General features: G+C 50.6%; 1 protein-coding gene across 7 annotated transcripts in view; it reads left to right on the plus strand.

The window, feature by feature from the left end:
• The window catches only part of KIRREL3 (kirre like nephrin family adhesion molecule 3), a 325022-nt gene that overhangs the window by 155023 nt on the left and 144306 nt on the right, over positions 1 to 25693 (plus strand). Inside the window, exon 2 of one of the 7 annotated variants that reach the window (XM_054803324.1) lies at positions 1974 to 2100. The exons of the other annotated variants lie outside the window; for them this stretch is intronic. Within the exon in view, the coding sequence (XP_054659299.1) occupies positions 2052 to 2100 (49 nt within the window). The 5' untranslated portion in view covers positions 1974 to 2051. The remainder of the gene's footprint in view (positions 1 to 1973; positions 2101 to 25693) is intronic. 7 annotated transcript variants of the gene reach the window in all.

Consider the following 25693-nt stretch of genomic DNA (forward strand, 5'->3'; position numbering starts at 1 on the left):
TGGGGACGAGCCAGGGACGGGCGGCAGGACCCTTTCTTGGTGATGGAGCTCTTGTGTCACTGTAGGTTTGCCTCGTGGAGCGCTCCTAAAATCCCTTAATCCTGCCTCGCTGCTCAGACTTCTATCGCTTCTTCAGAAAGGGGGAAAGAAAGCCCTAAGAAAAAAACTCCCAAAACCCTGGCTGAGGGCTTTGCTGAGTATCCTCAGCCCGGTTAATCCCCACCCCATCTCCTTGTCTTGCACACACACAAAGCGGCACTTGCAGAATACCTTTGAGCAGAAATCCCGTGGTTTTACCCACTTCTGTCGGCCGCGGCGGGTGCTGTGGCTGGGTGCCTTGCCCATCTCTGCCCAAAGTCCCCCAGTCCTGGTCTTAAATGTTGTGGTCGCCTTCTCTCCAGAGCAGTCACCGTGCAAGCAGCCTGTTCTGGAGAGTGGTTCGACATCTAAGCGCTGCTCTTGGCTACCAGTGCGTGGTATTTATAGGATATATACAGTTTATATATGCTTATGTGTTGCATACTGTTAAATTGTGCTGAGTAGTCGGTGTTAGGGTTTGCCGGCTGATTAGGATGCGTTACCTCCAGGGTGTAAGAAGTCAAAGCTCCCTACAGCTTTGTTGGTGTGAGTCCCTGGAGTCTTGTTCTGCTGTCTTGTATTGGGGAATGTAAGGAAGAGATGAGCATACCTGAGATCCTGGGCTGGAAATAAGCCCGAAACCCCCTTTTGCGTGATTCTGTAGGAATCCTGGTCCCACAAAAGAGTAAGTACAGGATCCACTTGGACCCAGGAGCCGCTCCATCCCTCCTGTGTGCCGGAGCATCTCTGTTCTCGCTTCGTGCCTCTGCCGTGCCGTGCTGGATGGCATCCCCCCGTGAAACCTGCGTCGCTCACCCCACGCTGCTGGGCTCGTGGTTTTTAACGCCGTAGACAGGCGCGCTCTTTTTGATCACGGCGATGCGCGTCTTTCATCACGTGCGGCAGCGCCTACCTCTCCTGCGCGTGCAAAGGCAGAGCTCTAAGAGGAGATCGATGGCTTTGAGTCTGAGAGTCAAAAGGGAGGCTTTCACCCCACGCAAAGCACCTGGAAAGCCGATCAATCGATCGGTTACTTGCATTTCCCCCTTCCCTTCACCGTACGCTTCTCTCTCATTTCTTTCTCCTCCGAGGCAGTAGGCTCGGACTTTAGAGTGTGAGTGAATAAAATATATACGTTCGCATCATGTCGAAGGGATGCGGGACAGGGGCAGTGTGTCCCTGGGCGGGTAGCACCGGGCACCTGGCGATTTCCCAATGCAGAGGAGCAGACAGAGCTCCCGAAGGTCAGCGGTGCTTCACCCCAAAACAGCCAAGGGACCCTTGGCCGAGGAGATCGGGGTCCCACCAGCAGCGCGACTCTCCCGAGCAGCTTCCGTCGGACGCAGAAACCTTTCCTTGAAACGGGAGCTGCTTCCCCGAGTTCCTGATGGTCCTTTTAGCTTCTTTCTGCAACGTGCTTGTCTTTTGCTGCCGCGGCTTCGGGTTTGACAGAGGAGAAATGGCACAGGGTGAGTTTTCACCGGACAGGAAACAGCCGGGAGCCACGGTCGAGGGGAGGATGTCGGCTACGGGATGACGTCACTGGTGCAAGTTTAACGTAACGGAGCAGGATGGCGGGGGGCTGGAGGGGTGGCACTGCTCAGCGAGTCAAAGCCTGCATGAAAACGGACAGAGCGTTTGCAGCCCGCGAGTGCCCAGCGAAGGCAGGCGTTTAGCTCTTTGGCAGGACTCATCTGAAACCTCCGTCCGATCCGCTGCGGAGAGCAGCAGCCAGGACGAGGGGGTTTTCCCCCCTTTGAATGGAAGTAAACAGGAGAATGAAAATGAAAAGAGAAGAAAGAGGGACCCTTCACTGGGAGGGAGTTTTGACACTGGGAAAGAGTTATCTTCCTGAAAGGGACCAATCCTCTATTTTTTTAATTCCCTCCTATCAGGAAAACCTCCTCGTCCCCGCCCAACCTTCTCGGCTCCAAAGCGGGATTCGGGCAGGGTGTTTGCACCTGCCTGATGGTATGCTGTTCTGCCTCCACCCCTCCTGCACGCCGGCTGACAAAAATGCAGGTTTGTCTTCTCCTCCCTCTTCATGCAAATCCTGAAATCCTCCTGGGGGTCTGGGGCGTTTGCTGGGGGCGAGCAGGAGAGCCGGGGTGCGAGCAAACCCCTTCGTTCATCGTCCCTCTGGGCAGGGCAAGGCGTACTTATATTTTGCAGCCCTACCCAGCAGCGAGTGGAACAGCTGAAGGATGTAGGCATGGTTGTGGGTTTTTTTCCTCTATACCCCCTTTTCTTCACCTTTTGTGTGCTGGGGGCGGCGGGGAGACTCGGCAAAGAAAAAGGGTGGATCCGCCCTAAAGCTGTGGTCTTGTTTTCCGTCAGAGAGAGACAAAACTTTCTGCTGAGCTCGACTTCAAAGGCAAGCGTCGAGCCTTAAGATATTCATGTTGGTAATTCATGTACAGCTGCATTAGTTAGGGGATTCACAATGTTTTATCCACTTGTCACGATTAGACATTATTATTATTACTGAAAACAGAGATGGCTGGGAGATAATAATTCTTTATGAACCTCCCGTCACAATTAATGTAGGCTCCATACTTGCCCATTTACTGAGTTTTAAGCTAATCATTCCTTATATGTGTTTCAAGCCTTTAGTGAAGTACAAATAATTTGAACTAATTAGCTTATTAAAAGAAGGGAATGAAAACAAATGGCACATGAATGAATTGTGGGATTTCGTATGGAATTAATATCTCACTAATACATGTGGATTTGGTAAATTCATTATGCATTCATAATCAGACCTGATGAATCACCTAGCTAATTCAGGAGTAATTAGGCATGAACTACTGACACTTATTTTAAAGTGCGACCAAACTAGTTGGCTTTATCCTCAGGACTCAATTATGGTCTCCGAAGCACAGGGAACCACTGTCGTACGCCTTGTAAAATCAGCCAGCGTTAAACAGGGCTGCGGCGGGACCCGCTATGATTTATGACCATGCTTAAGGAGATCAGAAGTGAGGGTGTCCACGCTTCCAGCCCGGCGGGATGCTGACGAGCCATCGCACCCCGGCCTTGGGAACAGCAGCCTTGCAAGGCTGCTCGCACCGGGAGATCCCTCGTAGGAGATATCTGTGGACCCCCTTCCAGAATTAACGAGTGCCACTGCTACCCCGGTGGCTGGCTAATTTTTCACCGCTCGGCAGCTCGGGTGCATTAATAATTCTCGTCATTATTTATTTTTGTATTATTACCATCGTGGCTCACGCAGCACCGCGTCCTCCTGGTCCGGCATCCCGCTGGAGAAGTGTGGTGCTGATGCAAAAATAAAGCAGCCCGCTGGCCCAAACAGCTTCTGAGGGAGGATGCAGACAGGAAAACACGAGGATTGAAAGAGGCAACGTGGGGGGGGATAGTCCCAGCTACCCGGCAGGTTTTGGAGGTGTGGAGGCATAAGGGAGAGGCGGAGGAGGCTTTGCTGCGATAGACGGGGGTGGGAGGGATGGAAGAAAGCACCAAGGTGCGTGTGCAAGGGTGTAACAGGAGGGTGGTGGAAAGCGCAGCCTCAGCTGGCGCAAGGGGCAGGAGGAACTGGACGTGCGTCGCGAGGAGGGCAGAGCGCGGTGCGACGGTGACCTTTGGGTAGGATTTGGGGCGGCCGCGAGCAAGGGGAGTTTGCGTTTGCAAAGGACGTTGGGGTGACAAGGGAGGAAAGGCTGAGAGCCTGGGCGAGCGCGGGGAGGACAGGGGCGACGGAGGGAGAGGATGGTGCAGAAAGGCTTTGCGGGGAGAGGACCAGGATGAGGAAGATGCCTGGGTTGCGGTGGGGTCACGCTGCACGTGTGGATGGAGGAGTGGTCCAAATGAGCTCTATAGCAGCCGGGTTGGGCTTCACCTGATGGCGAGACGTCTCCGAGGAGAGGCTGGACACCAGCTGGGGCTTCTGCTGGGCCAGGCGGGAAGGTCCCCACCGTTCCTTCTGCGCCTCGGATCTCCCCATCTCTAAACTGAACCTCTGCTGCAGATCCGTGACTCATCTGCCTCCAGGTAACGAATTTGTGTTTGCAGATAAGATTATCCGGGGATTAATTGTAGAGGGAGAAGAGAAATGTAGATGAGTCATCCCTTGAGAACAGACATAGATCAACAGCATTTAGAATTACCTTTGGGTGTTTAACAGCCACGGATCACCAGAGTACCTGAACACCTACCATGTAAAATCAACAGTCTCGTTAATTATGAAAAATAATTCATGTCACACCAGTCTAAACCCGCTAAAATCTCTGCATTCGTTCCAGAGGCAGCTGTATCACTCCTGCGCTCGCCCTGGGGCTGGGGGCCAGCAGAAAGTCTTTTTCCTGTTTCTTCCCATGCCTTCTCCAAAAAGCTGGGCTGGGAAGGTCTGGGAGGCAGCAGATGCCCCCTGCTCATATCTCCCACGTGTTCCCGTGGTTCCTTTTCAGTAACCGCTGCTGCCGAGAGCACCAACAGCTTGCAGAGCCAGCAACGTGCCTTGGGGAACCGTCTTTGATACCTTCACCGATGCATTTACCTGCAGCCAACTTCCCTCTGCGCAACAGAGCGGCCGCTGGTCCTGCTGCAGCGAGGGAGGCTGGATTTGCCCCCCAAATGGGTGTATTTCTGATGCTCAGCCCCTAGAGATGGACCAGAGCTCTGATTCATCCCTGTGTTAACGCATAACAGAATTCAGGGACCGGGCTCCATAAATTGGGAGCTTTGGTTACGCTTCCCAGGGCACGTGTGTGACAATGCAATCTTTCCTAACCATGTGTCGAAGGAGCCTAAAAGAAGAAAAACAAAGCAGGCTATCACATTCTGTGCACACCGAGAGCTCGAGCTCGCTGCCTGGATCCACCAAGCAGTAGGGCTGGGACCCGCTCCGCTCTTCGCTAGGTACTTGCGATGCTGCGCGCGGATCCAAAGTGCATTGCAATCACAGAGAATAAACAGTAGCAACTACTTAATACTTCATGGTGATGGAGTATTGAAAATTAGCACCGGAGTTAAGCACTAATAAGACGCGTAACACTCCGTAAGCCTGCAGAATTTTATATAGTAGAATTGAGAGTAAATAAAATTACAATTTAAACAAAGCCAGATAATTTAATTACCTTGTAGGCACAGTGCTAAAATTTGGAGTGATTGGCTAATCAATACACTGTTACAAAACGCAAGAATGCAACCCGCCCGCGAGGCTGTAGGAAACGGGGACTTGGGGCTGATATGGCGAGTGTCTGGATTTGGGTAGTGGGAGCCGACAGCGCGGGTCCTGGGCAGGTCGCTCTGGCAGGGCGGTCTGGAGGAGCATCCGTAGCAGTCAAACGGAGTTTGTCGCAGCAGAGGTGAGAACCAGACTCCAGAGGCTCGGAGTTGCAGAAGGAAGTAATGTTGGGGGCTTTCACCGTTCCCTTCACGTGGTTTTCTGACTCTCAACGTTTCGCTGCTTTGTCCTTGAAATTGGATTTTCTGGAAATTAGTAAAATGAGGGAAATGGGCCCTGCTTTAAGAGCAGCGAAGGAACTGCCACCTACAAATACATGTGTAAAACCCTTCCCCAGTGCAGCAACTCGGCCTCGGTGCAGGAGCCCGTGCAGCCCGTGTCTATCCATGCAAAACTGCCCAGAAAGGTCAAATGCCGACCTCCACGATCAAAACTTTTGCAAGATATTTGGAGCTCTCAAGTCTGTCCCCTGCCTTGGGTGGCCTTCCAGATTAGGGGCCAAGTCATGTTTTCTCTAGCTGTGTCTTCGTATTAAGCCTTGAGGTCTGTTCTCCATCCCTGACATCTTCCAGGGGTGACGAGGAAGTGCCGCTTTTTTCAAGGCCATCTGACCTCACAACCCTTTTACCTTTTGCACCCGGAGATGTCAGCCCCTGAAGCTCCCAAATACCTTTCCATATACGAGATAAACGGAGAAGCAGGGCAGCGTTGTTCCCTCCCAGGGACGCATCTCCCCCATTAGCAATTTGCACGATAAATGCTTCACCAGCCGGATCCTCAGCTGGCACGAGCCGGCATCACCGTGCCGGTGGTGGGGGGCTCGTGCCAAATTACACCACCTGAGGATGTGGCCGCTGCACGGAGCCGACTGAGATTTGTGACGAGCAATAGTCTGCTGCATCCCAGCGTGAAATGCCCTCCTTTGGTTCCACACCGATGCCAATCTTCTAAGGGAGAGCAGATCTTCTTTCCAGCCCATTGTATTTCGCTAATTTAATTCCATTCTGTATGTCAAATCGCATTATATATTCACACCAACGGAAGATCTATTTTTTTTCTTTATTAATATTAAGACATTTATTTGTCATTTTTTAACGAAATTGAAAAGGAATCAAAACCTCATTTTCTGGAAAAGCGGCGTTCTTGGCGTGTGTGCGCGACTGCAGCTGTCTCTCTGTGTGCTGGCTCAGATTTTTCTGCAATTTTTTCCCCTCCCGTTTCCAAAAGCCAGCTTTGGCACGTAACTCCCCTTCCCCCCACCGCGCTTCCACGGGACTTCGCGTAGCAAAACCCCCTCCTCGGAGGGACCAGCGAGGAGTGCGCTGGGCAGCTGGGGTGCAAACCTTGCTTTCTGATGCCAGCCCCGGCGCCGGTGGGAGGACATCCTCTCATCCCATGCCACGGAGGTCTTTAGCAATGAGGGATGACGCTGGGATGCCAGGCGGAACGATTAGCAGTCTCAGGACGGAGTTTGGGTTGTCCTGTGAAAATAATCAGGTTGCAAATCAGGTTGCTCCCTCCTGCAGCTCAGCTGCAGGCAACTACGGCGCTTGGTGCTGGTGCAGCCCCAAGATGTAAGTCCCACCTCTCACGAGGATGTGAGATCCTACCTTTTCTTCTGTAACTTGCCCTCCTAGACATTACACTCCAGGCTGTAGGAAGAAGGGTTTGGAGCAGGCGGTGGGAGCCCGGGGGTCCTGTCAGCCTCTGCAGCGCTGAGCTTGTGGTCAGGATTGTCCCTGGGATTCAGTTAATGGGAGCAGGAGATGGGCTGGGTATGCAACGAGGTGGTGGGCCCTGCATGTGGAAATACCACTTTGTGAAAGGCGTTGTGCTCCAGCAAGACCCGAGTTACAGGGAATATACCACACTCCTCGTATTCCTTCTACTGAGAGGAGCCCAAGACACTCAGTATGAAAATATCTTTCGGTGACCTTGGTGGGAAGCAGATGACTTCTCTAGGTGCTGTAATACAATTTGAGTGGTGTGTTTCGGGGAGAGGATTACGGTTTGAGCCACCGAACAACTAAGAAACTCTCGTATTTTGTTGAAGACTCCATTTTCCCATAAAAGCCCTTTGATCGGCAGCTGGGGAAATGAAGTGAGAAGTGGTAGCAGCCATCTGAAGTGCTTGGGAGCCAGAGCTGGGAGCGTTATCCCTCCAGCTGCCTGCCCGGTGCTTTGTCCCCCTTTGCCCAAGCAGCATTGTCCCCAACATCTCTGTTTTTCTCCTACCTTTGCAGCTGAACTTACGCAGGTCATCGGTTTGGGGAGGGAGTTCGGAAGCGTGATTATTCCATGCTGTGGCGAGCTCATCATGGTGTGCAAGGCGCTGAGCTCCTCTTTCTACACTGGCAACTGAGAGTTGTGTGATTTGGGTTTGGGTTTTTTTTCCTTTCTGTTTTGAAGCTTTTTGAGGGCAGGATCTTTGGAGAATGAAATCACTGGAAAAAACTTTGTTAAGCTCAGGCTGTCATGGACCCGAGCTGTGGATTTGTCACTTACCCTCCAACACGAGCGTTGATGGAATTAAGCACATGAACCGGAATTACAGTGGGTGTGGAGGGGACATGCTTGCCCTGTCCATGCAGGTTCACAGAATCCCAGCCTAGTTTGGGTGGGAAGGGACCTCCCAGCCCATCCAGTTCCACCCCTGTGGCATGGGCAGGGACCCCCTCCACTAGCCCAGGTTGCCCAAAGCCCCATCCAACCTGGCCTTGAACACTGCCAGGGAGCCAGGGGCAGCCACAGCTTCTCGGGGCACCCTGTGCCAGGGCCTCAGCACCCTCACAGGGAAGAATTTCTGCCTCACATCCCATCTCCATCTCCCCTCCTGCAGCTTCAGGCCATTCCCCTTGGCCTGTCGCTACGTGCCCTTTTAAACAGTCCCTCTCCAGCTTTCAGGTTCATATGCCGTGGTGGCTGGCCATAAAAAGGTTGGGTGAGTTTATGGCGTCTTCAGCTAATGAAGCATATATCTGCATTGCAGTAATTGCAGTGAGGGGTGGAGATATCAGAGAAAGCTTTGCAGGGAGCGGTAGCGGTGCTGAGGCTGAAGAGGGAGCATCACGGGGACGCTTGCTGTGCTGCGTAGGTTGAGTCTGTTGGACATGAGCTGGTCGAATGCCAGCACCACTCAAAGATGCTCAACTTGTGTGTGATCCCGGAGGGCTTGCGCTTGGCTCCCCTGAGCATCTCAGCTGATAAACCTTCGTGACCCCCAAGGCTTGCTTCCCTCTTGCAAGACTGATAGTGCCAGCGAGGTGCCGCCGTCCCCTGTCTCATGCCATCATCTCCACCAGTTCTTCTCCACTCTTCCTGCTTGTTGGTGGACCAGCCCATGAGCTGTGCCTGCCGGTGAGATGCCACAACTTGTCTTGTTCCTGGAGCTCGGTCAACCAGCCAGAGCAAGGTGGCAACCGGCATTTGTTTTTCTATGGAATACTCCAACACAGCGCAGTTCACCTGATGCGCAAGGAAAGCTGGCATTTCTTGCAAAAACAAATGTTTTTTAGAAGAAAGGGAAAAAGCCACCAATCCTACAGTTCCTTTCTTGCTGTATCAACATAACCTGATGGAAACCCATTGCTTTGATGAGGTCTGCGTGTTTCCTTTCTGGTTTATGGTATTATATGATTATAAAGTTGGAACAATAAAAGCAAATCAAAGCCCTTTGATACCATGAAAATGAAACGTTTGGGGTTTGGCTAAAATGAAATATATTGCTGAAGCTGCATTGAAGTGCTTGGATTTTAAGGATTGTCTTGTGGTGCTTTCTGAAAAAAAGCTTTACATTAAATTTAGGTAAATTTTAAAACAAACCATCATTTCAAACAAGAAAAAAAGTCCCAGTGTTTTGCTTTGAGAAAGCAGAGACAAATACCTCCCAAATTTCCCTAATTTTCCCATAGAAAAAGAGTGAGTATTTCCAATTAGAAGTGTTTCAAGCCGGGTGTCAACAATTTTGGGGCATTACCTGACTCTTCAGTTTTCAGCAGATGAGGTTTCTGATTGGAAAGAACTCACCCGTCTGTAGGAGAGTGTCCTATATACAGGACTAATAATGTTGGCATGAATAATTCATCGATCTTTATTACATGGAAAGGTATGTGTGGTGTGATGCATACACAGTTTCATCAAAGAAAAGCATATTCAGTTAAAAAATAATCACTTTTACTGTAAATTTTAGAGTGCTTGCCTTAGACTCCATCTTTGCAGATTAACTCGTGTCCAGCAAATCAGCCTCCAAACTCGACTTTTGTTTGTCTCTCCCCGATCTGTAGGGAGATTATTAATATCATGTAACATTCAGTTAATAGGTCAGATGTGAGACCTTATTACAGATCTAGGATAAATTGCCTCTCCGGTAGCATATAGCTTGACCTTCACGGACTTCAGAGTTCAATATTCAGCCTTCATCCATTCAGCCGTAATTACTGTGTGCACGAGCATTAGCACCGCCACGAAAGGTCCAAGTGCATTTAGCCAGGACCTTTGCATCGTCTCTTTGCACGTCACCAGGCCACGGAAGGACACGGCAAAGTCTTTTTCAGGGGACAGGTTTAGACCCGGGGTCTTGTTCATATCTAGTCCCTCTTGTAGCTGTTTTTCACCCAGAAGTTGGACCTGGGGTCTGTGGGATTGAGGCAGTAGGGCAGCTAGCTGCCTTGTTGACCTGGATTTTGGGGATGCATTTGCAGGGTCTTTTCTTGGCGCTCCCCGAGCACCCAGGAGCAGGTCCTCAGCTCTGCAGAGCAGCAATGGCACAAGACAACTGTAAAGGCAGAGCTGGTTTCCCTTGAAAGCCCAGCAAAGCTGGGGGAGCATCGTGGATTTGGGCTTTTCCTTCTCCTAGGAGCAGCTGGGATTGTTTGTGGTGGTGTCTCTGATTGAGGATGGGTGAGAATGAGGACGGTTGTTGGGCGAGAAATGTGGGCATGGAGACAGGTTTGATGATCCAACCTGTGTCCATCCCTGGCCTAGAGGTGTGAATGGAGAGCAGCCAGCGTGGTCACCCCAAGGAGAAGCCCCAGAGGGTCCTCGGGGAGACCTTCCCTGGAAATGCACCTTTTCAGTTTTACTAAATTCCACTCGTTTCGCCGGGGGGAAAGTCGATGGCCTTCATTACGAGTCAGAGCAGGCGACATAATTCTCCTTCTGCGCTTTCGAATCTATGAACACACGAACTTAATATTAGCAACACAGATACAAATAGCATTTTAACGCAGTATTTATCACCGTGCTTTCTCGGGAGAAAATCTATCAAAGCTTTAAATCTAAAACTCTCCCATTCTTCTCGAGCAACAAGATCAATTCATTAATATTTGGAAAGCTCTCAGTGTTATTAATCATCTGTTATTATTTTATTTATGTACCTCTTAGTAAGAAAAAGCGGACGAACCAAGGCCAGTCTCACTGGTTGCATTTTTTAACTTGGGGGAATAGGGAGGGAAAAGGACAGGAAAAATTTTATTGGGTGAAAAAATGTCCTTTGTGCTTGCGTTTTCATGGCAGAGGTAATAAAAGCTGCTGCAAGTCATGTAAAGGCTGAGAAGGGTAGCAGGTTAATTGTCTTATCATTATGAATTCGCTTCGTATTTGTGGTCACAGCACAGAGCATAACGAATTTATTTAGTATTCATGCGGACGTCGTAGCGCCTTCCTTCCATGGGTGGTGCGTTGCAATATAATAAACACCTGTATCAGCGGGACGGCGGTTCGGGGGATGCTCTGAGCCCGGGCTGGAGTGGACGGACCAGAGGAGTTATTAAACCGTCTTGCCGAACAGCTAGGCAGAGAGGTCACCCCCCTAAATGAGTTTAGCTCCTTCTCTAGGTCTATCTCATAAGAGTACCCACGGCTCGAAAATAAGTTTGTGATTGACTGATCCAGACAGATGAGTTTGGGAAGAGGTGATTGATGTCAGCAATATATTTGAACGCAATCAGCCTGGCCAAGAATACTAATTTTACAGCCTTTAGCAGCACAGACCTGCTGCTCAAACGCACTTTGGGTGAGCAGATCAGGCTGCCGGTGTCCAACCCCAGCTATTGCCCCGGGCGTTCACTTCTTTATGCCTCGTGAAGCGGGATCGGGAATTGCAAAGTCCGTTGTGTTTTATTGGCACTAAGCCCCGGGTTGCTCTTAAGGTCTAGATGCCCCCGAGCTTTTCAGCACGTGCTTACGAGTAGTGTGGCTGATCCTGGGAGGTGTAATCCGCCCCGAAATGTCAGGAACGTGTGAGAACTGTGCTAAATCAAGGCGGATGCAGGCCTGGGAAGTTAAGCGCGCACTGGGAAGCTGGAGGCACTGGGGCCTGCAGGCTTAAGGGATTTAAATAGACTTGTGCAGAATAACAGCCTCCTGCACACTTTGGTCCTGGGAAGCCTTTTGCTAAGCTGCACACTTAAATGTCAGAGAGACAAACTCCAGGATTGTCACCGAGGTCATTATCGATGGCAGGACATGGATTGTCGATGGCTTTCCATGAAATGGGGCTGCAAGCAGTGACCTCTTGGTCACCGGGGTGGCATCCAACCAGGCTGAGCTTCTGGCCCCCCGCTGGCCCCCATGGGGCTGCCACCCTCCCCAGGTCACAGCATCTTCACCGGGCTTGGGGAAAGGTCTGGGAAGTCAAGGTGGGTCAACTAAAGCGAAGCCTCCTGCTCCCTGGTGACCAGAAATGGGTGAATGGCAATGGTAAGATGGATAAAGGGGAAAAATCCATGTTTCACCACTCTTGTGCTTTCCATAACCACAGCAATAACTCAGACAAAATCACAGTTTAGTTGCTTTTCTGCAAGACCAAAATTAAGCGCTGGCGATTCTTCACCTTGAGGAGCAGCGTAAAGGAGCCTTTTCCCTTTATATTTTCTGGATAATTAGATTAATGGGGCACTCTGGGTGAGTTTTAATGTACGAAGGTTATGTTAGATCACTGTAATTCGTGCTCAGAGCCTGGGATGTGCGTGGGTAAGTTCAGGGCTACAGCCCGTCTCCCTTGAACAAAGGCGCAAAGGTCTCTGTGCAGCGATCGCTGGAAGATGCATAGTTGCCACAGGCAACACCTACACGAGCTCCCTCGGCAGGACAAAGCCCACCCGGCTCAAACGTGGCCAAGGGGGTTTATTGCCCCGTGACACGCAGTGCGGCGGCACAGTGACAAAACGCGCCGTTTGGGGGTTCAGCGTGGACCCTGAGATGGAGGCATCACTTAAGCCCTCATTTTTGCTTTTCTTCTTGTACAAAACTAAGCGGTAACGCCTCCGTGGTGGAGTGGGGATTTTCAGAGTTAACTGCTCGCTTCCTGTTAAAACTGGTACTAAACCCCTTGCTCCGTTTGGGAAGTCTCTGCCCCTGATGGCATCCAGTCGGAATGCCAACCAGGGCATGCCAGCGGCCAGGGATCTTCGCCGGTTGCCATCTGGTGGGGGGCAAACTCCGTGGTGCTGTTCAGGTCCCTGTGCTTGCTCAAATCACAGTTAATTTTTGGATAGTTTCCCACTCATGGCCAATGGAAACAATCGCGGCTTTTCCCCCAGAGCGTGTGTTGTTTGGGAACGCCTTATTTCTCTGCGTTGTCCTGCAAAAGACCCGCAGGAGCGGCAGAAAGCAGGAACGGCTCCGCAGGGACGATTGCAGGGTGTCGAGGTACGGGGGGACGGAGTTTCCCCTCCCTTCCCCAGCCTGTTGCAATTGCAGAGTCGCATCTCGCCTCTCCCTCGCCAAGCGCCCGGCTGATGTGCCTGAGTGATGAGCGGTGTTGCGCTGAGCTGCCTTCATCTGTCCGCCACCCGAAAATGCCGGTTTTATGGCTCCGTTGCCCGTGGTAATGGCCTTGCTGAGCAGCATCAATCGGTGCGACGGCTGTCACGGGAGATGAGCATTTTTATTTCTTTATCAACTGCTTCGTTGCTAACCTTCGGCTGACACGAGGTCTTTGAATCGTGCGTGGGTAATGCCTGTATCGCTGTCGTCTCGTTTCTTCTCCTGCATGTCCTACCTTTGGGTTGGGATCTCCCTGGGACGACAGGCACAACCTGTTGGGCGTTGTTAGCGACATGACCAGGCACACGCTTTTCCATCGGCGATGTGTTTTGTCGGCGAGCTGACCTTTCCTGGGGATGATTACCGATCCAGATGCCGGGGGCATTTTCCTTCCCCTGCCCTCTTGCTCCTCCTCAGCTCGGCAGCCGGGACGGGTCCCTCCTGCCTGTCCTGCCCGCTCCGAGCTCTCAAATGCTCTGCAACGTTTGCAGTCCCTCCAAGCCTATCTCCACCTAAAGGGGCTGGTGCTACCTTCGTCTCTCTTTACTTCTTCTCTTTTTATGCCTTGTCTTCCTCGCTGGCAGGATATGAAAAACCCACAGAAATCGAATCCCATTTAAAGGCATCTGCCGAGAAAGGATTTTTTTTTTTTTTTTAATCCTCCTTCCCCTTCTCTCCTCCTTGAAATGAAGTTTCTTACACTGCTCATTAGATGATAAGTGAATATAGAAAAACCTTTGAGCGAAGGTAATTCCTGGCGTGCGGAAGAGGGCTGTGGTGCTGGCTGCACATTTATGAATGCAAACGAGTCCGGGTGTCCTGTGGGGATGCTTTGTCAGTCCTTTTATCTCCAAAACCAAAGTTCAAACCAACTTCCTGAGTCAAGAACCATAAAATTATTCTGCTGAAAGAATTCTCAAATGCCATCTGTGGAGGGGGGAGACCTGCATTTATCAGCCTCTGAACTGGTCTGTGCATGCGCGGGGGAAATGAAAGAGCCCCTCATTACCAGGGTCCTATTCAGCTTCGTGCTGCTCTCCTATAATTGATGGAATATATTATGCTCCAGCAGGGAAGGTCCTGGTGACTCAAATGGAAATCCGTAAGAATAATAAAAACCCAGCGTACTTCTGTAGCCCATTTCATCTCCCGATCTCAAAGTACATTTGAGACAATTAACCAAGACCCACAGAAATCCTTGTGAAACCGGGAAGCCTTTAACACGAAATTTGCCTTTATTGTAAATCAAATGTGAGTCGTAACTTGAGGGCTGTCCCTTCATCTGAGCACCGTCAGCACCCCAAATCCGTGTCGCGTGGGAACACGTGTAGCTCTTATAGATCGGTCTGTTTGAGCATATAGGCTGAAATTCAAGTGAGCGGCTTGTCTTAGATGCCAACACGACCACGGGCACGGGCTCAGGCAGCCCAGGTGCCTGGCCACATTTGTCTGGGGTATTTTGGGGATCGTTTCCAGGATCTGCCATCAAAGAGCTGCGGATGTGTAAGATTGGGGCACATGCGTGTGATTTCTGGAGCAGTTAATCTCTGGGCTGAACCTGGAGCACCGACCCTGTGCACGGGGATGAGTTTCCTTCGGGGTACGGGCACCCCAAAAGCGGTTAAACCCGCCGCGTCGGAGATAAACCCTTTATACAGGTTGCGCGTTTCGGCTGGGAAGGGCAGTGCGGTGTAAAAACGCACGCACAGAAATGCCAAAACCCAGGTAAATAAAACAGAGGACCACGTGGCAGGGAGATGACAGCAGCGAAGGAGAAATACAACTGGTGCGATTGCCAACACATCTGTCCCGGTTACTTCCCACCAAGGAGAAACGACAGCGCCACATTGCTGACACCTGCCTTGCTACGAGTCACTGCCAAACAGCGTGAACGTCCTGGGCGTTATTAATTGTGGCCCCAATTAATAGTGCGGTTTACAGGCAGTTTGCTGGCTTGTTTGGGTTTTTTTTTTTGCGCGCGTTTTAAATTTTGTCACTTTTTTAGTAGCTCTTCCTGCAGAGGCAAGTTGCTGTGGTGGTGTTGGAGACCAGAACAGCTGTGTGTGCCGTACGCCTGGTGCCTGTTTAGCTGAGTACCAGCATGGCAAGGACACCTTTGCCCGCGCAGATCAGTTGTGATCTCAATCCCACCGGTGTCGATGCAATGCTCAAGCCCAGCTCCCAAATATGGCTCACCTGGGGCAGGTGGAAACCTTCTGAAAGGAGAGCTCAGGCTCTGTTCCCCTTTAATCTTTGGCTATTTGTATTGCCAAGCAGGATGTGGCCAGGATAGGGGATTGGGCGATCCAAGACGAAGCTGAGGTCCACGTTGCTTCGACAGCTACATGGGGAGCGAGAACCGGAGGATGCTGCTCTTCCCATCCAACCCTCCCTCCAGCCGGTCTCTTCCACCATCTCCCAGCACTGCCTAAAGGTGGAGGACCCCATTTAATTAAGTAATGAGAATTGAATATGATAGCTACAAGCATCAGCTAATTAAAAGGAGGGAAACTGCAAATGAGAAGTGCCGTGAATTCAGTAAAAATCAATCAAATTAGAGCGACTCATCATCTCTTCACATGGGCTTGATCTTTTCCCTCCTTCTCGCTGCTTAACCCTTTGTACCACCAGATTTTGCCCGGCGTTAGGGGAGGATGCTGAAGAGCGTCGCGATGGGGGAGAAAGCGGCGTTTGGCACTCCAAAGGCACACGGCCATCCTGGGGCTTTCATCTTCCCACGAGCACGGCTGGCCCCGTGTTTTCCTCTCCTCTCTGCAGGTACTCGCCTGACTACTGGCAGGGCCCCTTCTTCCTTTAAATCTCCACCGAAGAGCACGATGGCGGCACCCACCAGAAGGGGAGAAAGAAAAATCCCACTTAATCAAAGAGAATATTAAAGCTGAGCTTTTTGTACAGCAACGGGCCTCAGATTGAGAAATCCCCTCCGTCGGTGCGAGGAGGAACAAGGGAGAGGGAAGGAGATAAAAAGGCATCAGAGTTTTAATTAAAAAGCCGCATCCCACCTTCGATTTCAGCTTGTTTCCGGATCCCTTCATTAGTCTTCACCCTTTAAATGCTCGTTATCAAAGATGTACAAGCTTTTGCTGGAAAAAGCCCCGTTTGGCTGCGGGTTTGGATTCCCGGTGCGGGTGGGACGGCGGCTGCTCGCCGGGCCGGCAGCAGAAGGAAGAAGCAGAAATTGTTGTCTCGGAGGGAAAAGCATCCCGACCCCGGTAATTTTCTTCCATTGGTTTCCCTGCCGGACCGCGTGACGGCCTCTCAAACTGCAACGATGCACGCTGCAGCAAAGCGATCTCCGCGTGGGGCTGCTTGTGAGCTTGCACGAGGCCAAATGGTACAACAAGGTGTGTGATCATGAAATGCACGTTCGTTGGAGAGAGCTAATTTGGCTACTCGAGGCTTACTAGGGCGTATCAGGGACTGCAGCTCCTGTCTGACCCCAGCGTTTCCACTGAAGGTGCTGAGTTTTTGCTGAGCCCGCGAGCACCCTGCCGTGAAGATCCTCGCCCGTGCTGCTGGCGCTGCAGGGAGCTCCGCGCCTGATCCCTGCAAAGTGCGGCAGAGCGGGGTTTGGCCAGTGCCGCGGTCCCCAAAGCCTCTTCGTACGAGGAGTGCCACAGGACCTTTCACGGCCACCGGTCCGTGCCTCAGTTTCAATTAAAGTGCTAATGAGCCCTTCCAAATTGGGCTGCATAGAAACGTACTGTTTTCACCCCAAGGAAACCAGATGCACTTTAGGATCCAGAATAAAAAGAGAGGCTATAATGTGGGTGAAAAAAATCCCTCATTCCCTGCGTTTCCTCCCTTTTGGCTGCTTTTTGCAGGGCTCTGGCTGCGATGCTGGGCTGGGGAGGGGTACGTGGCAGCTCAAGCAGGGGGGCAGCAGCCGGGACACGTACAGCCGTGCTCCCCAGCAGCGTTAGATGGCTAATCCCGAGAAGAGCCGAGAGGCCAGGACACCTGGGTTCGATGCTCGTGCTTGCCAAGCTGTCTTGCCTAATAATTAGCGGAGCGGCAGGAGTCGGGGCGTGCAGGTTCGGTTCCGGAATGCCTCAAGCCTGTTTCCTTCCGTGCCCGATGCCAGGGACCAAAAACTCAGAGCCTCCGGGGCGGTGGGTGACCTTGAGCCAGAGTCTTCTTTGCATCTTGGAGAAGCTCTCTCCATCCTTCGTGCAGGGCTGCTGGGGGACCTAAACTCATTTCTGTTTGCCAAGCACTTGACTGCCCCTGCTCTGAGAGCGCATTACTCTGAAGCCCAGCTGCCGAAGGAGCGCAGGATGCCGCTTTCGGCTCCTTGCAAGGCGAGGGTGAGATGGCAGAACTTGCCTTCCTCTTTCCGCCCAGCCCTCATGCTCGGAGCCCAGGTGGCCGCCGGGGTCAAAGCCACCGTCACCTTGCAATCCTGAATTTAGGACCTCTCTCTGCCCTTTTTTCCTTAAATAAAATCTTCAATATAGCAACCTTCCGCCTAACCAGGCGGCCCCGGTCCCTTCGCTGGGTCCCAGTGACAGCTGCTGGAAGCGTGTTACTGCAGCCAACTGCCGGACCTGACAAGATGTGTTAATTAGGGTGTGATGTACCACGATATGACACATCTAAAGCGCAGCAGAATTGGCAGCGTCAGTCAGAGCCAAGAGAGGGGGGCACGCACGCCGCTTTTAATTAAAGGCAAGTGTGCACTGACAATGAGGTGTCAGCGCCAGCGCCCTGCGCACGCCAGCAAGGGTCTGGCTTGTTCAAGGTCCGCGGCTGTTGTCCCCAGGCTGGTCCAGAGGGACCTTCCCTGCCTGGGAGCAAACTCAGACATCAGGTTTCTGCCTTCTGTCTTTCCCGAAGGAAGGACGAAGCCAAGACACCGGCTTACAGGGCATCCCTTGGCAGGGTGGATGCCCTCAACCCGAGCTGTGAGTGTCCTACAGGGCATGAAGAGCTGGGGCAGGAGAGCTGTGAGGACTGCTTGCTGCTCCATACTAGTGGTTTTGGGTGGGTCACCTCGTTACTCACAGCCTCATCAAGATTAATGGGACTAGTAAAGCTTTTAGGGTGATTTAATTAACATCTTCAGTAGTTTATCTTTGGGGAAAGCTACTGCCTTAGCCCTGGACACGGGGCTCCTTTGCCTGATTTCAAGCCAGGTTGTTTCTGGCTCTACACCAGAAATATCTTCATCTTTGGTGTAACCGCACCCAAGTAAATTGGGGAAGAATCTGGCTCATTTTTGGCGCAGCTATGAAACCCTGGGTCTGGTCCCGACGCAATATTTGTCTCTGTGACTCCCGGTAGCAATACGCTTCCGAATCGATGGAAGTTATTTCCCAGTACTCCCCAGACTATACACACGGGCCCAGTTACACAGGTGAATGGTATAGCTTGCACGTTGTTGTTGTACTATAATTGTCATTGCTCTACGAGGAGCTTCAGATGTATCTCAAGTGGAAATAATAACCCTAGTTTTATAGGAATGTAGAAATATGTACCCAGGCCTAATTCCATACGAGGGCAGAGCCGCCTCCCCCACCTATCACATACGTGATTGCTTTTTCCAGCTCCAAGGGAGCTTTTCGTGAACAAACGATGCCTATTCCCATTTCCGTGCAACGGGCTTCAGGGAAAAGGCAAAAGAAAGACCCAGGTTTTCGTGAGTCATCAGCGAAGCCTCTCCAGGAGAAATCTCTCCAAGATGTAGTGCTGGCTCTGTCTTCACGTGTCGAGTGTTGGCTCTCCAGAGCCATCAGGTCCCTGGAAGGTGTACTCAAGAGAGGGACCTGGTTCTCGGTATCATCCATGTTTTTATGGAAGACCCCAAAAGGGACGAGCACCATGCCTTGGGTCAGAAACTGTGCACGTCCACGTGAAAACACAGGGTCAGCTTTACAGAGTTAGTGATCCTTAGAGAAAACCCTGTCTCAAGCAGTTTGGAGATGCTCCCCCGGAGAGATTAGTCGTTCAACCATGTGTTGGATCCACGTTTGGAAGAGCGAAGGAGGAGGTTTCTCCTGGAGAGGCTGTCCCGTGCTTTACCCCAAGCCCTGTCCATCTTGGCTCAATGTCCCCACTCCGATCGGTGGCGTGTGGGCTCCACTTTGTGTGCGTTGCCCTCGGACTCCCCTGATCCCTTGGATTTCTTCCCAAAATGCAAGGTGGTGTTTGGGGCTTTGGAACCTGGTGTGTCCTTGTCCCTTTGGACTTCACTGAGTTTCTTACAGCTTCTGGTCTTCATGCAGGCTTATGCCCATCACCAATCGAAATATTTACTGGCTTCGGTGTCAACTCTGTCCTCCATTTCACTTCTCGCCTCATCCTTTGGCCAACCACAGTCTCTTTCACATCCTACAAATCTCCCCTTTCCCTACCTCTCCACCCCAAGATTCATGGACCATCCTCCGTCAAATGAAAGCAGAGGATGGTGGTAGCTTGGGCTTCCTTCTTTTGTTGCCAACGGATTTAAAAATAATAATAATAATAAAAAAAAAAGACCCTTGTGATTTGGACTAGGAAATAAAATGTTGGGGGGAGAGAAAAAAAGTATTTCTCAACATAATGAAAACACAAATGGACAAGATAATTATCTTCATAAGGGCTTGGATCCATGACAATACATCTCATTTTATAAAGCCCATTAGAGTTGGAATTTTATGCAAAACACTAAAAGAAATCTAAAAATATAAGGCAATAGAGTCAAAGCAATGGGGATTATTAAAGTGGGGGGAGTGTTATATTGGAGGCAATAAACCCTGGAAGAACCAGGAAAACAATGTTCTAGTAAAACCGTAATAAATGGCTGTGGTTTAATCACTTGGTAAATAACTAAGATATTTCTGCAGGTTTTATAGTGTCACTAAAAAAAAATAAAAATCCCAAACCCTCGTACATTAAGGATTCAGCCAAGATGATTTTTCTGGAGACAGAATCGCAGAAGAGTGTCATTTTAGCAATTTACTTTTTTAAATAATAGTATATTATTTTCTGCATGGATCTACTTTTTCAACCTCTCTCATGCTTTTAAGATATCATTTACCATTAGCTGGTTTTTTCCCTTTCCCCACTCAGCATACTCTTGAGTCTTTGAACACACAAAATTATATTATTCCGAGCAATCTTCCCCACCACAGCAAAAAGCAAACACTTAGGGAAACTCCTGGAGGGTCTCAATTTTAATAATGATCTTTCATGTGCTTGGACCCTAATTGCAAGATATTATATGTGTGGTTTAGAAAATATAAGCACATTTTGCATGACTTTCTTTTTACCTATTAAGTAGCTGAAATCAAAAGGATGCTTATTCTTCCCCCCCCCCCCCAAGTTATGGTGCATTATATTAAAATGAAGCGCTTTAATATCCTTTCCTTTCTTCTGAATTGCTCCTGTGCAGCTGAATGAAACCCAGCTCTCAATTTAATTTTTAAGAGGCGGGTTAAGTGCGGGGAGGAGGTGCCGCAACACGTGCCTGCTCCTATCGTCGGCGTGCTGCCCGCCAGCCCTGCCTGCTGATCCCGGTCCAGGGCAAAATCTCCCTCTTCACCGCAGCAAATGCCTCGCTCACGATCTCATGAGCTTTATCCTAAAGGTCTTTGTTGCTGCAGCACCGAACGTGGGGACCTGATGTGAAACCCTCCCCGGCAGCGGGGGGACATCCGCCCTCTGCGGTGACAGGCGCTGCGCGATGCCGGGATGCCTGAGCCGACGTGGGGCTTTGGCCTTCGAACATCTGGTTTCCCTTCCCGACGTCTTTAGGGGCTAACCTTCATGCTGGAGTCTCTTTAATTCCTCTGGAATATTTCCTCAGCCTTCAACGCTCAAGCCTTTGCACGGAGAGCTGTGATCGAAAGTCTCCCGCCGCATTTTCTGAACAGCCTGTTACTGCAGTAAAACTGTGACGGGGCATCGCTGTGTTCATCGGGAAAACCAGCCACGCGTTTTTACTGCCTCTAACTCGCTGAAGGTCTCTCATGGAGCAGACCCCTGTGCTGTGCGTGGTTTTAATCCTGGCGACGTCGGTGCTCTCGGGACACGCTTGCCGGCTCCGTCGGCGTGCCTGGGAGTTGCAATACGGGAGCTCGTGCAATGCAGATAGATTGATAAACCAACCAGCAGGTCACCCCAAGTCCTGTTGCCAAGTGAACAGGATGATTATTTGGTGTAAACCAAGTAGCTTTTTGCTGCAAACATCTATTTGTGGTTATTATTAAGCGTGGAGCTAAATGCAGCCAAGATACGGCGCTGCTTTGCTGTGCCGACTACCACCGTGACGGGGCTTTGCTAAGATCGCTGCTGGGGGAGCCTGAATTTAAATCACAACACATGTGTGGATCAGACTCGAGTCTGATGCGGCTCCTACGCGGCCCCAGGGAGATATGCATCAGGCTAGAGGTGTGACTGCAAAAGCTTTGAGCGTCTCCACGCCTAAATTCCTCCTGTGCGCTCAGTTTAGCTGGAGGAACCCGTTCCTGCACTGCCTGTTTGGGGGAGAGCTTTGCTCTGAGCTGTGGGACCCCCCTCCGTCCTGCCCCGGAGCTGGCTGCGCTTCCACGCTGCTCGAGAAGCTGTAGCCCGTCTCCCACGGAGCTTCAGCTTGTATCTGTGCAAATAAAAAGAGCTTGTTTGCCTGGAAGAGGCATGCTAGAGGGCGATTTATGAACACCCCAGGCCTCGTGGCTTTTGCGTCCTCCTTAAATATTAATTCCGCTGCGGGCAGCTGTTAATCTTGCTGGGGGTTTGGAGCCAGGGCGACTGTAGACAGGAGCAGGCACAGAGGTGGCATTAGGGCAGGGACTCGCTGGGCTTCTCCGTGTGACCCCACATCTGCCACGTCCCCTCTGTAAAACGAAGCATTTGGACCAATGTTTTGGTCGGTCCCCAAGGGAGACCTGGTCCACACCTCCAGGAGATGGGGTTGACCTGCGTCTTCCCATCAGTGGAGCCACCTTTCCCCATCGGAGGGGGGAAAAGCCCCCTCGCCCCACGCCTGCCATCACCTGAAAATCCCTGGAGCCGTGGAAATAAAAGGGATAAGCACCATCTTTTAAAGTTTCGGTCTCCTGCAGTTGCAGAGAGAAAGCTTTAAAATATGACCCTTTAAAAGCTCAAGGCTCGGAAGGGAAATAGAAAGAAAACACTAAAATTTACTTGTTTTAAAACTGTGATTTTTTTTTTTTATCTGGTCCCATGAGGTGGGGACATAAATCATGGTTTTATTTGAACGCTTGGATTGGGAAATGCATCTCTCTCCTTTTCCTTGGAGCCGGAGAGCAATGGATGCTTAAAGCTTGTGAAGTCCCTTAAAATGTACTTCTCCATCTAACACAGTGCTGCTCGTAGAGCCCGGATGCGAGCAGCCCTTGCAGGAGTCCGGCCGTTGCCTAAATTCCCATAATTTTCTCTTTTTTCTGAGCAGCTCGGGCCCCTCGGAGCCAGCCCCTCCATTTCCAGCAGCAGGACACGCTCTGTTTCCCATGCGGATCTTATTCTGCAAAAAAGGATCTGTGCCGTAAATCAAAAGCTGAAAGCAATTCTTAAAACCAAATTTAAAGTCCCAAACACAGGGCTTTAAAATAAATAAAAAAATAAACCCCATTAGGTTTAGTCCCTAGCTGGCAGGGAAGGGAAATAAATATATAAAGGCTTGAATTAAAATTCCAGGGAAGTCATCCAAAATAAATACGCAATATTTTCCTGCAAAAGACGATAATATTATTTTTATTTTTCGCTCCCAATATGATCAGACTACTTTACATTTTAATAAATGCATAGTTTTGAGGGGGGAAAATAGTATTGCTTTGATATGGCAAAGATTATTTGATCAAATAACGTATTAGAACTTTTCAGGACTGCATTATGGAGGGAAAATGTTTGTTTCTTTGCAGCATTCGTCTATCTAATAGGCAATGATTGCAAACAAATAATTATATGCTGGAACAAATGGGGAAAAATTAAGGTTATCTGGCATGGAACAGCACAAAAAAAAATCCAGGAAGATAACAATAAGGGAGTAATGTATATCTAAGTGTTCTGGAGATAATTGCGTATCAATTGGCTGATTGCGGAGCGGGTTGAAAAATTAAGACTGCTGATTGCACGGCAGAGGAGGTCTCTGTCCTCTCACTTGCCTGACGAAAACATCACCCACCACGTCCTGCCGGGCGGCTTCTCCTCCTCCAAAGCAGCCCAAAATCCGCAGGAGGAGCTCCCGCTTGCAGTCGTGGCCTCACCATCCCAAATCGTCCCCCGCGGTCCCACTCCCCACTTAGGAACCGGGCTGCGGCGATGCGGAGAGGATGGGTATTTTGTGTATTCGATGTCATCCTCTAGTCATCGAGTTCCCGGGGATGCTCAGCCTCGGTTTATCCTGTCAGATACATGAAGCGAGAAGATTGGCAAAGCCACGGTGAGCGTCCCTTGGAGATGCCTTGGCTGAACTCCTTGGCCACTGCTGAGGGTCACAGGCAGGTACAGGCTCCGGGTTCTTAATGAATATCGGGTGTAATGAATCTCTGCTGCTTTAGTGAGGAGTGAAAGAACAAAACTAATTATTGCAATTGTTCTTTGCCTGCTTTTCCAAAGTGTGCCCAGGCGGTTATGAGCGCCGGGCTCGGTGTGAACCCAGCTCTTGTAAAGAGCTGATGAAACTGCCGGGTTCACAGCTCCTCCAGGGCAGGCAGGGAAGGGGAAATGGCCAGGATGGCATCCCAAAATCATTAAAAGCACACGCACTGAAATATATGGAGGCAAGATCCAGAGTAATAACCGGCATTCGGCCCAGCGGCGGGGGAGGTCACCCCAGGCGGGCTGCGGGGCTCTCTCTCCCTTTGGAAACGATCCGCATTCGCTCAGAGCAGATTTTTTTTTATCGCTTCATCTCCCTGGTCACGTCACTGACGGCCTGAGGGCAGGGGACGGGTCGGGTTCCCTTTCTCCTGTCTTTGTGCATGCACCCGGGAGGAAGCATCACAAGCACCACAACAACTTGATGCCGCTGTTTGTCGCTGCCGACAGCTCTGTGTGTGTGTGTGTGTGTGTGCGTGTGTGTGTGTGCGCGTGCAGGGCTGTGCACGAGATCAAGGCTCCTTCTAGCTGGGAACCGGAGGAAAAGCAACCCAGCAAGCGCTCGGCAGGTACCTGGGCTCCTTCTCATCACCAGGCAGAGGCGCAAAGAGCTGGACGAAGACGAAAGCAGGAACAGCGTTGCTGATTTTAATGAGCTCACCCGTGGGTTGATAGCCACGAGCCAGTTGGAAAAAGTGCCTGTACTTTGGGGAAAAGGAGAGAAAAACCCTGTGTGCTTTTAAAGGTCTGATTTCCCCGCTTTTTGCTGGTCCTGGATGAAAATACAACACGTCTCCTCACAGGGTACCATGGAAATGACTCTGGTGGGTTTGACTGTGCTGATTTTAGGCTCCCATCAGTGAACCTGGTGCATCCTCATGGACTTTACTACCAGGCTGAGCTTTATCCCATCTAAATTTTGCTGTCCGTCTGTCATGGGTAGGATGCGTCACCTGGCAGAGGTACTGATCTGTCTGTGCTGTGGAGAAAGAGCCTGGCCAAGCCCATGAGGTGTAGACAGCCGCCTATTCAGCAGCTGAGAAGATATGGAGCGATGCGCATCCACAGCGTACTTATTCTGCCACCCGATGCTCGTCTTTCCCACCATCCGTCCCCCCTTTCACATGCTGTGTGTGAATAGCCCTTTCCTGCACGGCACAGAGCAATTCTCGCTTTCCCTTTGCAGCCTGCCTTCCATAATCCACTTAGAATTTGCGGCTTTTTTCTTTTTTGTAAGCCTCCCTTTAAAGTCTTGATGTAGCTCTTTTTCCATCTGTTTCTGCCTATGCATCTTTTCTGCGCTCTGCCTAATGACTTACTCTCGCTAGGAAGAGACTGTATATTAATATTATCATTATAATTCTTCTTTCCACCACTTCAGATCTTGTGAGGAATGTAATTGCTAAAGCAGATTTTAAGTTACATCATGATAACCGAGCAAGTTACGGGGGAGGTTAGACTATCGCTTTGCTCAGTAGTTTCAATTTCCCTTCAGCGTTGCTTTCTGAAGCCCCGATTGCACAGTGAAGGCAAATCCCACGCTAACGAATTCATTATTAACATTGTTGTTACCGACATTATTAAGTTAGTGCCTGGCAGTCCCAATTCTGGGCTGAGATCCTGTTGTGCTAGGGGGCTTGTTTCCCATATAACTCCTCTTCCATCAGTTGCAGGTCCGTTATCTTTGGCTAATTCTGCACCCCAGAATTTCTCTCTTGCCTCAGTCCACGTGTTCCCAGGGAGAGCGTTTTCCTCTGCCTCTTGCTCTGTCCCCAGAGGACCGAGGGATGAGGTTCCCATGCAGATAATGCGCCCTGAGATGTTTATTCCACTCCATTGCAATGGAGTTAATAGTCTCTGTGGGTTTAATACCTGCCTGAAATTAATCTTCATTTTGCGCTAGGGTGAGGAAACCAAGGGAAGTGGCTTCGCTTTCACCCTCAGAGCAGGTTCCCACAGGTTCGAAGTTAATGGGGCATGAACGAGGCAGCACAACGGTGCAGGGCTTTGCACCATCCCAGCCTCCAGCAGGAGCTTCTCCGACACCGACCATTCCCTACTCTCTCCGTACCTGCCGTAGCA

This window comes from Grus americana, chromosome 24, assembly GCF_028858705.1.
Source record: "Grus americana isolate bGruAme1 chromosome 24, bGruAme1.mat, whole genome shotgun sequence".
NCBI lineage: Eukaryota > Metazoa > Chordata > Aves > Gruiformes > Gruidae > Grus > Grus americana.